This window comes from Pseudopodoces humilis, chromosome 3, assembly GCF_049639895.1.
Source record: "Pseudopodoces humilis isolate 2021_Gansu_Grassland_sample_001 chromosome 3, ASM4963989v1, whole genome shotgun sequence".
NCBI lineage: Eukaryota > Metazoa > Chordata > Aves > Passeriformes > Paridae > Pseudopodoces > Pseudopodoces humilis.
Genome location: NC_142202.1, coordinates 93,629,656 through 93,644,002, shown reverse-complemented (window position 1 = coordinate 93,644,002; position 14,347 = coordinate 93,629,656). Strand labels below are relative to the sequence as shown.

At 38.1% G+C, this 14,347-nt stretch overlaps 1 protein-coding gene across 5 annotated transcripts in view; it reads left to right on the top strand.

Moving 5' to 3' along the window:
• Positions 1–14,347, top strand: part of ARHGEF10 (Rho guanine nucleotide exchange factor 10) — a 107,566-nt gene that overhangs the window by 55,628 nt on the left and 37,591 nt on the right. For all 5 annotated transcript variants that reach the window (XM_014251468.2, XM_014251467.2, XM_088052848.1 and 2 more), the window contains 2 exons: positions 211–356; positions 2,613–2,788. In XM_014251468.2, the coding sequence (XP_014106943.2) occupies positions 211–356; positions 2,613–2,788 (322 nt within the window). The remainder of the gene's footprint in view (positions 1–210; positions 357–2,612; positions 2,789–14,347) is intronic.

Below are 14,347 nucleotides of genomic sequence, written 5' to 3'. Positions count from 1 at the left end.
TGCAAAGCCCTTTAAGCCCACATGGGCACCAGAATTTACTGTTTCTCTAAATCAAAAACAGATTTATAAAGAGACCTAATTCCCTTGGCAAATCCATCTGCAATCACTTGTGCTACGATGGCAAGTGATAACCTATTGTTTTTGTATTTTATGTGCTGATGTTGGATGTAAAGTGTATAATATACAATGCTGGTTGTTTTCAAAATCCAGCTACTCAGCAGTGGAAACAGATACCTCATACGGACTGATGACATGGTTGAAACAGTTTATAATGACAAAGGAGAAATTACCAAAACCAAAGAACGGCGACTTTTCATGTTAAATGATGTGCTGATGTGTGCAACAGTAAATATTCGGTAAGATTTAATTGATATTTTTTAGATGATCATTTGAACTTCAGATGGAAATTGCCTTTGTGTTGTTGTATTTTCTGTGGCTAATGGTTTCTAGGAGTAGTCATAATAAATAGATAACTAGCTTTATTATACTCCTCCAAATTGCTGGCTGATATTTGGAAGTTCTATAGTAAATTTGTAAGAAAATTATATCAGTTGGAGATTACAGAAAGAAATGCTCTGTAGTGTTTGTGTATTAGTGCTTAGTGGAATACAGGCATGCCAAGGTAAGACTTTTTTCTCTTCTTCCTTAAATTCAAACTGTAACACACACAGATTGGTAACTTGACACAATTTGTAAATGTAATCCAACCCTCTGCAAAACAAACAAACAACCTCCAACAAACAAACAAACCAAAACCCATTAGTTAATGGTTAATACAGGTAGCCAGAACACACCTGGAACTCACTAACAAAGTTCCAGATGAGGAAGGGTTGTTATCTCTGAGACCAAACATTGAAGGATTAAAGGTGAAATGCTTTGAAAAAAGCATTTTTTCATAGTTCCTTCTGTGCTTTTGTTTGCTGTAATTATTACTGTTACTAAGTGTCTGTGTATGTCAAGGTTGTGTTCACACTCATATGTTGCTTGTATCATAAATTGTTTTATGTGGTGGTACCTTCTGACCAAGAAAATGTGGATCATTCAAATTTTCCAAGAACAGCTTTTCTTAAGCATAATATGAGTCGGTACATTAATTCATTATGATGTATGAGTCCTGTACATATATTTCTAAGTGTGTGATTGCTTGGTTTCATGACAGTGAGTGGGAAGTGCCATGTAATAACTACACTTCAGAAAATTAACAAGCTCATGTCAATTATCCTGTGATCCTTACCTTTACAAATTCTTTACTTTCTTAGTAACACTTGGATATTGTTTTTTAACTGTTCATATTTTATCTTCTTCCATACCAGTAAAGTCTTGGATTTTCTGGTTTTGTTTTCTATGTTAAAAGTTCATGATCATGCCAAGTCTGACCCTCAAGGGTCATGTCCTCTGTAAAAGTAAGTATCTTTTGCAAGCCATAGAAAATTCCTCTGTAACTAGTGGACTCTAGGCACCTTGGATGTTTGAGTATTCCTGTTTTGCAAAAGAGAGATATTTTTACAGATGACATGACCCTCAGGTCTTTCTTTTCACACAGTCTAGATGACACCAACAGGAGCTGGTGGCCTAACTCTGTAGTAAGAGCAGCTGGATGGGATGGATGCTATCCCTAGTGGCTGAACAAATGTGCCCTGCCTATTTTTTCTTGTTTCTTCTGAGCTAGGTCAAGAATTTATAAATATTTACTTAACTTGTGGCAGTTGTGCTCTTTGTTCATACTTGTTTCCTCATTGAAACAAAAGTCTGTGTTGCAAATAGGTAGCTGACTAGTTGAAGTTCAGCATTTAGTTACTGTTCTCAGTAAATGCATTTTGCTGGTTTCTCTCAAGCATTTGACTACTGGATTTCAGTCATACTTTCTGCGAAGTAAACCTTTTTTGTTCACTTTAACATTTATTTTGTCCTTTGTAATAAATGTTTGTTACTAGTTCTGAATGGGAATAAGAGAATGACATAAACAAAGTAAAATTAGTATTAATGTCATTTCTATTCCTAATGAGCTTCCTCAGTGTGCTCTTTCCTCTGAAATGCCTCTTGTGGTACACACTTCTTAAGCAGCAGCTCAGGCAGGATTACTCTTGAAAGCTGCAGCAGTTGCAGAGATTTGCTGTACGGAACAGTCTGGGCTGTGGGGCTTGGCAGAAATGTTGGCTTGTCAGCCCTTCAGAGGTTATGTTGTCCTTCCTGTTGCCAGTAGTCATTCAAAGGTCCCATCATCTGTACTCTCCTAAACATAGCAGTTAGGAGCCAAAAAGAAGTGTTTAAAAAAAATAAGAAAAATGTGGAGCCAAAGTATAATCCCAAGCACTTGTATTAGGATTTCAGATTGCACATCGATCTTAAAAGACGGTAATTTATGTTTTGGTATAGAAATAAAAGAATTGGTTTTGGCAGTCCTGTGGTGTTTGTAGACCAGATTATCTGCACCTGCATGGCTGCTCTTTGCATGCCAGGAAAGGTCAGTCATGAAAGTCAGCCTGATGCGTGTATTTCTTTCAAGTTGTGCACTGTACTCAAGCTGCTAAACAGTAGATTTTAGAGGCCAAAATAATGAATAGTATGCCATGAAACACGCTTGTCACAGCAGTAATTTGTGCATCTTCCAGCTCTTCCTATGAAAGCAGTGGCACTGTGACAACTGGCCAGAGGTATTTACTGAAGTGGAGCGTACCGCTGGGACAAGTGGACGTCATAGAGTATGGCAGCAGTGAGGGCCAAGGAGACAACTGCAGGTTCCCACCCCAGCTCTCTGCTGAAAATGTCATCATTAACTCTAAGCCAAGTAAGTGACAAGTAATATTACTGACTTTTACAGACTACTTTGTTAAAATCCGTATTTGAAATTCAGTGGGCTACTGAAAACAAAGGAAAGCATTCTGTCCATGAAGATTTCTGTAACTTGAAGGGTAGTAGAGCCTTTTTCTTTGGAAACTGAGAGTGCATAAAGTGACAGCCAGACTCCTGCCTTGCAACATGAATTACTTGTATTTGTCGTAGTTTAGAATTTCATGCATGAATGAGCTAGGAATTCTAAAGCATGAGAGCATGGAGACGTGCAAAAATGTGGATTTGGTGTGGTGTGCCAGTGGTCTTGTTGTCACTGGTTCTACCTCTGTTCTTTATCCCATAGTCAGAGAAAAGTTTCTCTCAATAAAGATGAACAAGCTACCCTGTTGTTATAATTAAGAATCTGAACACAAGTGGTTATTGCAGGGTAGAATTTAGTTCTCTCAAGCCTATGCAGTCTTGCTGTTCAAATTAGTTTTTCAGAAAAAAAACCTCAATGAATGTTTTTGAAACGATATATTAATAGGTAATTTCCTAATTAATTACCTAATCTCTCCAAAAATGACCTCAAGGTCTGAAGTTTACAAATTCTTCTGTGTTAATCCCCCCTACAAGTCTGCCAACTGCCTTCAAGAGAAATATCAATTTTAAGACTTTGTAGACTTTCATACGTAAGGAGTTATTTTTATAGCCTATTTTTTGCCTAAATATGGTAATATTAAATGTGTTTAATATCTTTAGATTGTAATTTGATTCCTATTCATGGATTATAATTTATATGGATTTCAGTGCTAGCTCTAGGCGTTATTTCACACTACATTTATTTATTTAATATTGCACCCTTGGCTTCCCACATGAATTTTCCCACGGTTGTGCTATAAGGAGGCATAAATGCTACAACATCAGAGTGTAGCATTTACACTATACATACCCCCTGTACTCTCCAGGATGGTTCTTGTCAAGTGTTCTTGCTTCTCCCTTTGTAAATAGCTACAGAAAATTTTATGGGCACTCATGTCTTTATTTCAAGGATGACTTAATGTTTGTAACTTCTTTTAAGCAATAATGGACTACTTAGAGAATGAGATTAAAGCCTTTATCTTATCATTTACCAGCTGCTGTATGCATAACCTTGAGAGGACTATATAAAGAAGTGCATTTCTTAGAACTGGGGGTCCCTTTTGTAGGTGAGTGTGGGAGGAACAGATTCTTGAATATTCCTACTCTGATTTTGTGCAGCAGTTTCACAGCTGATAAGACCAAATCCTTGCATGTCAGCATGCTTATATGGGGAAGAAAAGCATGAGGGGAGAAACAAAAACTTCTTACTGAACAGTCAGGTAGAACTTACTTGAACCTCTTGGCTTTTGAGATTTTTCAGCTTTATCATGTTTGGTGACAATATCATAAAAAAAAAAAGAAATTACTTGGTACATCATTTGTATGAAATTAACCTTCAGGTTAAATGGTAAAATGTGAGCTGAACTAATTTTTGTCTTTGTAAGCTCTGTTATATTCAGTCTTCTAATGAAAAGGATCGAAATACCAGGAATAAAAAGGATTTGAAGGATACTGGGTATACTGAAAAAAGCCTCCCTGTGGTTTAATCAAACTTTTCTGCCAAATGATCCAGCTAAAATGAATATAAACAATCATGAAAGAAAATTATCATAGCCTTGTCTTTGCACATACTACTGTTTGCACTAGCTGTTACTCTGAATGCAGAATTGTTTGAACTGGCCTTTACAGACAAGTTTGAATACACACCTAATTGTGTTAGGTTTTCTGTAGAGTTGTCTCCTTAGTTCCAATTTAAATTGGCTGCTAAAGATTACAGAAGCTCAGAAAGTACAGCCTTCCTGCAGAGTGACAGACTGGTAAGACTGTGTACTGGTTCAGTGTCGCTGAACCAGACAGTTACTTAAGCAAAGAAACATCAGCTTGAGCCATATGTCTAAGGGCAGAAAGGGGAAATGAACCAGACCCATCTGTAATCTATATCCATTCAGTGATGGGCATTGAAAAAAACAGTGAACTGAAAAATCAGGTTAGTATGCTTATGGCTGGGTTTTAGTGTAGTTTTTTTCTTTCACAGGTTTATAGTTTGTAACTGAGAGCAAAGCTCAGCATTGCGAAGCCATGGCTGTTCCCCTTTCTCATTCAGACTTCCAGGGATACATTTGTACTCTGTTTCCACTTGATCATCTTCTTGATCTCTGTGGGGTTTGTTTACTGTCAAATATAGTAGTGACATGATGCTGAAGTGCAGAAATGATTCCTCTCTTCCAAGTTTCCTTCTCTTTGATGCAGTCACTTTGTGTTGGCCTCTGAGTGTTGCCAGGGAAACAGGGAGGGATGTTTGATGGGCTGCAGTGTGCACTTGTTTCTGTCAACATCTTGCTCAGTGGAACTGCAGCTCTTTTCAGAAATGGAGATAGTGCTGCTGTGATTGCTATTAACATTAAAGCAGGGAGTTTTTGCAGGTTTGTCTAATGAGAGATACAGAATTGGAGAGGAAAAGAAAAGTCAGCTTTATGATCCCTCTAAGGCACAGCAATAGTAACACAATATCCAGAGTAAGCAAAACTAATATTAAGTGACATATCAACTCCAGCACTGGTGATAAGATTTTAGAAAGAATGATGTGGCATGACTTGCTAATTGAACCAGCTTTCATCTCAATGCAATATATAAAGATTAATAATGTAAGACTTTATTTTAAAGTTAAGGTTATTGAAGACAATACTGTGCACTAAAGGAGATTTATTATGTTTATAAACTGTCACTGATATATGCAAACAGAAGACCAAAGATTTTAAATTAATCTAGTGCCAAAAAGTCTGTTCATCTGAGCAAATGGGGTGACATTAAATAGTTCACTTTGTTAAGCGGACGTAAATTTCTATCTAGTGGATTAGGCAAGGATAAATGTAGGTGTTACGTGCTTGTCTCACCCATGCAGGATGAGATTCTTCTCCTTGCCTTTTGTATTTTTTATAGCTGTTATAGGATTTGTCATCCACTTCCTATAAACCTTGTTCTGTGTTGCCAGGGATCTCATCCACATCATGACACAGAGTAGTAAAATTAGTAGAAACCCAGCTGGTGTGTATGAAGGAGGGAGGTCAGCTCCTCACAGTGCCATTTCCACATGAGTTGTTATAGTCTGGTGGGAGCTCCTCTATCAGCTCGGCCACTTTACAACTGGCTGCAGACCTGTCTTGGGATCCCTGCAGTACTTTCATTGTTTAAATGCCTTCACGTGTGTACTTTCATTGCCTGTTTATATCAGCGCTTGTCTTTTTGCACCCAGTTTCTCTCTCACCCTTTGTGCCCATGCAGGTGCATTGCAGAGGTCCTGTGTCACCCCTCTCCCTCCTTAGGAGGGCAGGGGCTTCCAGGTCCATGCTGTTCTCAGCCTTTCTCTTTGGGCTTTGTGAGAGAAAGAACCATGGCACTTCTTTCACTCTCAAGTCTTTGCTTACAGCATTTGTCTTCCTCATGGAACAGAGCCAGGAGCTGCAGTCAGTACATAGTCCAGGAAGACCCCTGACCAGTGTCCCAGATAGTGTGACATTGGGGAGCTGGGCTTTGGGGTCCACTCTAATGAGCATATCTGGGCTCCAGTGTTTCTCTCTCATGTTCCCTGCTGCTTTAATCTCTGACACAGTACAACTGCTTCTGTCAGAAGAAAACATATTTATGGCCTTTTATATCTGAAATTCCCTGTGTGGTCAGGATTAGCTGGAGCTTAATATAATCTTGAAGCCACGCTCTCAATGTATGAACTACTTCTCACAGTCTCAGAGGCTTTACATTTCCTTGGTGGTTTTGCATTATTTTGCATAATTTTATTCATAAATGGTATAGCACTATGAATTCAATACCTTACTCACTACTTGAAGTTGCAAGTTGTTGATTTTATCTTGCTATTCCTCGAGATATGTGAATAAGCAGTTTTGTCGTTAGATGGTAGTTTTTATGCAACCTATTTCTTCAGTGTTCAGATCTGGTATAATGAGAAAGACAGGTCTCACCATTCATGTAATTACCAGTTGAGAGAAAGGTATTAGCAACTGACAGTGAGGTAAAGCATGTTAAAAATATTTTTTCAGAATTAAGACTTTTGAGGTTTGTTTCCCAGCTCTACTCTATGTACTGGGTGTTGTGTAGTATTTGGTTCTGTGATTAGGACCTGAAGAACTCCCCCTCACTCCTCATGCCAGTGAGAATAGTTAATTTAATACATTCATTTCAGAGGCTCAGATTATCCATTTCAATAATTAAGAACATAAATTATGTTTAGATGTTTACATGATTAAAGTATGATTAGACTGAACAGTGTCATTTCATGTTTATGATAAAGCTCTTCATGGTGAGTGATGATGGAGAGTCCTGACTATATCCTGAGTGCTTGCTTACACCATGTCTGAACTGAATAGTTTGCATTCTAGTAAACTCAAGGTGTTTATTGCTTATCACGCAATACTATGTGTGTGCTTGTGCTGCTTCTTTCCATGCTAGGTTACTAAGCCTAAGTTAGGGCTGTACTGCAAAGACACGTGTGAGCTTTTCATTGATGGCTGCCAACTAAACTCTTGTTCTCTGACATAATTCCTTACTTCCCATTTGCTTGAATTTCCAAACCTGGAGACTGATGCCACTCAAAAACTTGTGTAGTTCAGACCTGAGATTGTGGTATAATCTCAGGAGACCTACAGTTGACTTACTGTGGCTCAGATTTTTTGGGTGCATGCAACTGTGGAGATCAGGAGATGGATTTAGTGTGAAAGAGCAAGCCAGATGAGGGCAGAAATTCTGCTTTTCTGTGATGAACTTTAAATTTACCCATGGACTTGTTTAGGTCATAAGCCAGGATTGTGGACTTTTTTTTATCGCTATTTTAGTCAAATTCCAATTGGCTGTTCACAAACTCTCATAAAGGAGAAACAAGACAACTGAACCTGCACCACATACTTCTCTGATGCATCTGTGGAAACAGGAACAGTATGAGTGAGCAAGTGAAGAGAAGTGAAATATGAGGAAGGTGGTGATATGGGGGCTGTCAGGGACTTCGCTTTTATAACACAGCATGCAGGGAGTTATTAGTTCAGCATCTAAGAACCTCATCCATGTTGTAACTGGCTTTAACACTCTCACAGAATTTCCAGGAAGGGTGTATATCAGAGGTATGGATGTGCCTCTGGTGTATAACAGGTGCTCGGATGTGTCAAGTTCTGTGAAAGATAAAGATTTAGTACAGAAGGGCGCCCCCATCACCAGCCCTCTAGAGAAAGCTAGGTGTTCTGTGACAAGGGAGTTTGCAAAGGGAAAGGAAATAATACTTTACATAACATCACTATCAACTGCTAAATGAATTAGTGTTTCTGGTAGTTCCAATATTCATAATCTTTTTGCCAGCTCTGTTTATTAGTTGCTGCAATAGATAGCTTGCTTATAATGGCACATAAAGATTTCCTTTTCTGTTTGTACTGAGAAAGGAAGTTCCACTAGACCTGTGAAAGAAGAATGCTGTTTCTCACTTTGAAAAGTTCTCTTCCACCAAGAAGCTGTAAAGCATTGGTGTGTTTTGCCACACCTAACCTGTGTATCTATAGTGTATCTACAGGAGCAGGATTCAGTACCGAGTATAGGGGAAGAATTCCTCAACCACTGTGATCTTGGGCCTTAATAATTTCTGGTTTTTCTTCTTTATATTAATTATCAAGGTCTGCAGTGTACAGGAAACTATTTTACTTCAGGTACAACATTGTCCTTCACAGTCTCCATTCTTGTCCTAAGGGTGGGCTTTTTAAATTAAGCAGTGGGATGCTGTCTGGCTATTATTACTTCAGGAAAAAAAGAATCAACAAAACTTTTCTAGGACAATCAAAGAAAAATTTAAAGAATTGAACAGTTCTGTCTACACTTAAATGGTGGATTTAAATATATTACTTCTGCATCATCATAGTTTAACATAGGTTAACAATAGTTTAAACAGTATAGGTTAACATGGTTTAAAATAGGTTAACAATCTCATATCTGTCCAGTTTATTATGAACCAATCAGGAATTCATCTAGTATCATAATACTTTGTGTTCCAGAATACTGTGCAAGCTTCTCAGGTTTAAATGTAGTTGAAATGTTGTGTAAGAGCCTGTTTTTTTTGTTATTTGTTCCAAGTGTGTAATCCTATACAAATACCAGTTTGTTATGCCTTCCTCAGACATAGCAGCTTTTTAAGTTACCTCCCACATATGTAACTTCTTCCCCCATCCCAGGTGATTTTTATGCTCTATATGAGGATCAAAACTTTCCCAAATCTCTTCCTTTCATAACATTTGGTGTTTCAGTGTGCTGCCTGGATGCACACAGATGGCTCAGTGGGAGGAAGCAATACAAATGTGCTCAGCCTCGAAGGCCAGATTGCAAATGGCAAGACAAATTTGGGATATACCAAGCTTTCAGAGTGGTCTTCAAATCTGGCATGTTCTTCAAGTGTATCATTAATTGTGCATTACCCCTCGGTAGTCAGGAAAAGAGCCTTTCTCAGATTCAGTTGTGGTTTTTGCATTTAAGCATTCATGATCTTCCATTTTGTGCCACACTAGCCTGACTTCAGGGCTCTGTGTCTCTCAGAAGCAAAGTAATCTTTATAAGGACCTTGAATTTTCATGATGCATTGGTTTTCATTTAATTTCATTTCAGTATAGCTTTTCCAAAGACAATTTGTATTGATGTGTTGTGGTTTTGAACTATGTGGAGAAAAGGTCATTACTATGATTATACTCAAGGCAGATGTTGTCTATATTAGTTACTTTGTATAAACGGGACACCCAACAGTCTATTAACGGTATTTAATTTCAACATGATAAGCAATACAGAAATGTTTGCAAAAATAGTTGCAATATTGAGAGTATATTGACTGAGGCTTTTATTTTATTTGTGTGACATTTGGATTTATAGAATTGTATTACTTGAAGAAAATCCTTCTAATTGGAATAAACAGGAGTTTAGCATGGGATGGGACCAGCTGAGCCATTATGTTTGCTTGCCCAGCAATAGATATTCAAATTATGGATGATTGCATCTACTCTGTCTTTAGTAGCATAAATCTCTGATGAAATAGTAATTCACAAATGCAAATCAGAACACACAGCAAGAACTAGTAGAAAATGCTTACAGGTAACAAATAACCATGGAAAATAAATGTATCCCTTTGTAATTCTTAGAAAGGAAGAAGAGGATGTGATCAGTTCAGGATTATGATAACCAATATGCTTGAAGTGTCCATGGAAATTGGAAATTCAGGGGAACAATTTGGTGTGACAATCCCAAGGGATTGGATGACAATCCCAAGGGGGCAGCTGCTGTGGCAGCACCTATTAAAGCAGCAGCTGCTGTGCAGAGGGAGAGCTGTGGCAGCTCACCGTGCTCCCCAGCAATGCAGCCTTCTGCCAGAGGTGGGAATCCTCCCCCTCTACCTAGGCACTAGCACACGGACACTTCTCTAGCATGTCTGTATTTATTCACAACCTTCAAAATTCTACTTTTTGCCTGAACCAAGTTAAACTGACTTTAACTACACCTGGGGAGTATTCCTGCAGGCCTTGAAAATGCCTGGGTATAAATCACCCAGATTTATAAGAAGCAACCAGAGTTGCTTCTGTTTCAGTTATAAAAATTGCTTCATACCAGGCAAAATTGATGAATTTGAAGCTGTGGTGCTAAGAGTAACCCTGGGAAACAAGCAGGTAAAATAAATGTTTGGCATTATAGTCAAATGTATCTTGACCTAAGAAGAAATGGTTAGAAAAAGGAAAATCTTCTCCCCAATTTTACATAGCAGCAAAATAAATTTAAACTTCAACCTCCTTTCTTCCCTCTAAACCAAGCTGTGGTTTTGTTTTCTTTTTTAACCTTGAGTGTATTTCATTTTAATGCTGAGCAAGGAATTGGGAATTTTGCAAGAATTACCGGTTGTTGGCAGTAAACTTGCCTGTTGCAGGGAGGCATGAATTCCTCTGGTAAAATCTTAGCAACAAAGGAGTTGGTGAAAAAAATTCTTGCTGGGTCTGGTGGCCAAGATTTCACCCTTGATCTGTAGGTGGAATGCAAAAAAGTTGCCTTTGAAGCCACATATATGGTTATTGGTTACAACATGCTGCCTTGTCTCCTGCCCAGGCACACTGAAGCACGTAGGATGTGTTGGGGAGAGCCTTCTCTAAAACCATAAAAAACTTTTTACCCATAGGAAAAATAAGTTGTTTTACAGCTTGATAATTAACAAGAGTGGCTTAGAAATGAGAAGGAAATGTCTTTGTCATTTGTGAAATATTTCACAGTACAAAAGAAACCAACCATGTATCTGCTTTGGAGTGAAGCCAAGAGTTTTTCAGTGCACTCTCTATGGATAAAAGGAGGAGTGAACACCCACCCAAAAATAGCCAGCAATTCAATGGTCAGGGAACACATGTGGGCTGAAGCAGCCAGTCTGTGGCTGTGAGCTGAGAAATATCTGATGAACAGAGTAGTGTTCTCCCCCACCTCCTCCGCTCAAGAAAAACCCTCCATCAGACAATTCTCAGGATCACCAGTCAGTGTTTGGTTAACCACTGAGGAGCCAGTTGTATTTTAAAAGACATTGTGAGTAACCCTTACAGGACCGTGTTCAGAGATAAAGTTGCTATAGCTTGCTTCTATTATCCAGACACAATCCAAGTGATCCCTTTCCAGAGAACTCACTTCTGATGAATCTATATCATTGCTGATTTCTGAAGTCTTATTTTTCTGTGTCAGTTTGTGCCCAATAAGGACCTTGGTGAAAGGCTGATATTAATTGTGCCTATTGATCTAGTCCATGACTATTAAAATTTATTCTTGGCGGTTTCTTTTTTCTCAAACAGAGGATGGGAGCAGGCTCTCATTAATTATTTACTGTTTTGATTTTGTGCTTCCTTTTCTGTACTAAGAATGTGATCTTTTAATGAATGAGCCTAAAATTACTTTTGTTTGGTTTTCCTGTGTGACAGCCTTTCAGATGCCAGGTTAGTTTATTTGCTTTGACATTCATATTGCATCCTTTTTATCTTGACTTATTAATAGCTTATAAAATATGCATGATGCAGACAAAAGAGACTCGGGTGACAATTACTGAATTAAATTTAAGATTTATGCCTTATTTCCAAGGCTGGTACAAAGATATTTGTAAGTTTATTTGAAGCTTCAAGAAGAGGATTCTTAGGCATGGTGGCATGTGTACTGCCCAGGGCAGGCCCATCTCTGTAAGCAGTTTAAGCTTGCTTTATGGACTCAGTTGAAGACTATGGCATAAAGTCCTGCAGCATCTAAGATTTGCCTGGATGCTGCTAGTTATATGTTGCATTAAAGGCTGTTCTCCAACAATAAACAAAAATTCTGCTAACTATCGAGCAACAAAGAGTGACCCTGAATTTTGGAATTTGATGTAATTTGCTTGGGTGAAAATACTCATCCTGTACAAGTGAAGCCTCTCAGGCTCAGCTTTTCACAGCCTGATCATTGTAAATTTTTTCTTGGTTCAAACCCACAAAGCTAAATTTCAAAAATACTTGTAGTAATTTTTTCACAGCAGCTGTTTAGTTTGTTTAGTAGTGGAGTTTGTTTAGAGTGGAGTTTGTAAATGGCAAGTGACTGAACTTTTGCCAAAAGCTCAACTAATGAAACAATTATTTATGTTCAGGGTACATTTTTTTTTCCAGAAATTATCTTTTCATTAGAGAAATTTGAAACAAGAATGATATAATTTCTGTTGTTTACAGTGCCAGACACATTATGGTTTTTAGCTAGATTTCACCAGACTTCCTGTTAACACTGATCTGCACATTTCTTTGAAAGTAGCCCCATTAAAATCAACAATTTGATGCATCTAGGAACTAGTGATTCTGGTACTTAACAAATTACAATTATTGTGGATGCTAGTAAGAAAAAAGGTGTAAGCTATCAGAAGATAGGTATGAGGAGAGAAGCACATCTTTTCAGATGTAGATTTTTCAAGTATTTAGGTTGAAGAAAGTGAAAATGCAGCATAATGAAAGTATGGAGTCTGCAGTTCAGGAGAAGTGTTTAATTTTTATTTTTTTTTAAACAAAACTGCAAATATACTCAACTGACCATAATTTCAAAATTCTTTTTCTTAGATCTGCTTTGCAGTTGTTTCTTTTCATGGTATACAATAAATGTAATTGCCTTTTCTTATGGACTAATTTGGTTTTAAGGGTAAGAAAGGCTAGATTGTTCTTTAAATTATCATTCAAAGCAGGCAAAGAAGAGGATGATAGTTGCGTCTATCTGGATGGGTAAACAGTAGTAAAGTGAAGTCATTCCCCTGTTTGGTGCTCAAGTACAGTGTGCAGAAATAATTTATTTGATCCAATTTACCAGAAGATTTGAAGGCCAGATTACATTTTGGAATTTTATGGGAATGTGAAATATTTCAGGTTTATGTTGCATTTTCCTGCAGTGAACTGGACAACTCAGAAATAAAGTAGCCATTAATATTTTCTTTGAGTCTTGAAATTTTATGCTTTTCAGGATTTAAGGCAGGCTTTCAGCTTAATATAACAAATTGCATTAAAGAAAAACATTGTGATGGCCTCTTTCATTTCCAAATAGAAAAATGTCTTCAGAAAATAGTTATTTTGAGACCTAACTGAAAATATCCTAATGATTTAAGTAGCATTGTTTCATACATGTTTAATTTTCATGTTCATTCTGCCTTAGGCTATTGGGACAGCTTTGTGTTTGGTTTGTTGTGTTGTGCTGTGCCCCCTGCAGCAGGCTGGGGGAGCGGAGGCGCCAGCAGTGTGTGTGGCAGCTGAGCTGTGCCCGGCATCCTCTGCCCTGCAGCCAGAGCAGGTGGCACAGCTCCTGTCCGTGCTCCTCAGCTGTCTGCAGAGGCCAGTAGCCAGCACTGTATTTAGGTCCTGTTCTTGCCAACACACCTTTGAAATCCTTCTGATCCAGGGGTGTTTGCTGCCCACAGACTGCCTTCCAAGGCTGTGCTAGGGATGAAGGATCCATAGTTTGGAAACTACACTGTGTGAGCTAAAGAATCTGCAGGAGTTTCCTGGCAAGATAATCTAGTCCTGTTCCTGTCATTCAGCCAAAGGGAAACATGCTGACTCTGTATGAGTCAGTGTGGGTTTTTTTATGGGAGAGAGAGTGTTGTTTCCAAAGGAATTATATAGCCATTCCACTCCTAGCATGATGGTAGTCAGAGTATATTAGTAGGGATTTGCAAGCTTTGTGCATTTAAATGGACACCTTATCCTAGAAATCAGTGTGTTTTTCTGAGTTACTGTTCCCTTATAAGCCCTTGTACTTATTATTAGCATAAAATATTTCTGCTGCTGTTCGGATTTGCTGCTGATCTAAGAACAGATCCTTTTTTGACTTAAGCATGATTGCAGTAAAATTTCAAGTGGTTCAGTGAAATTGCAGGCTTGTGTTAGAGTTAGGATATGGATATATGACCCAGAACTGTGTCACTTCAATAAAGCAAATACTGAATTTT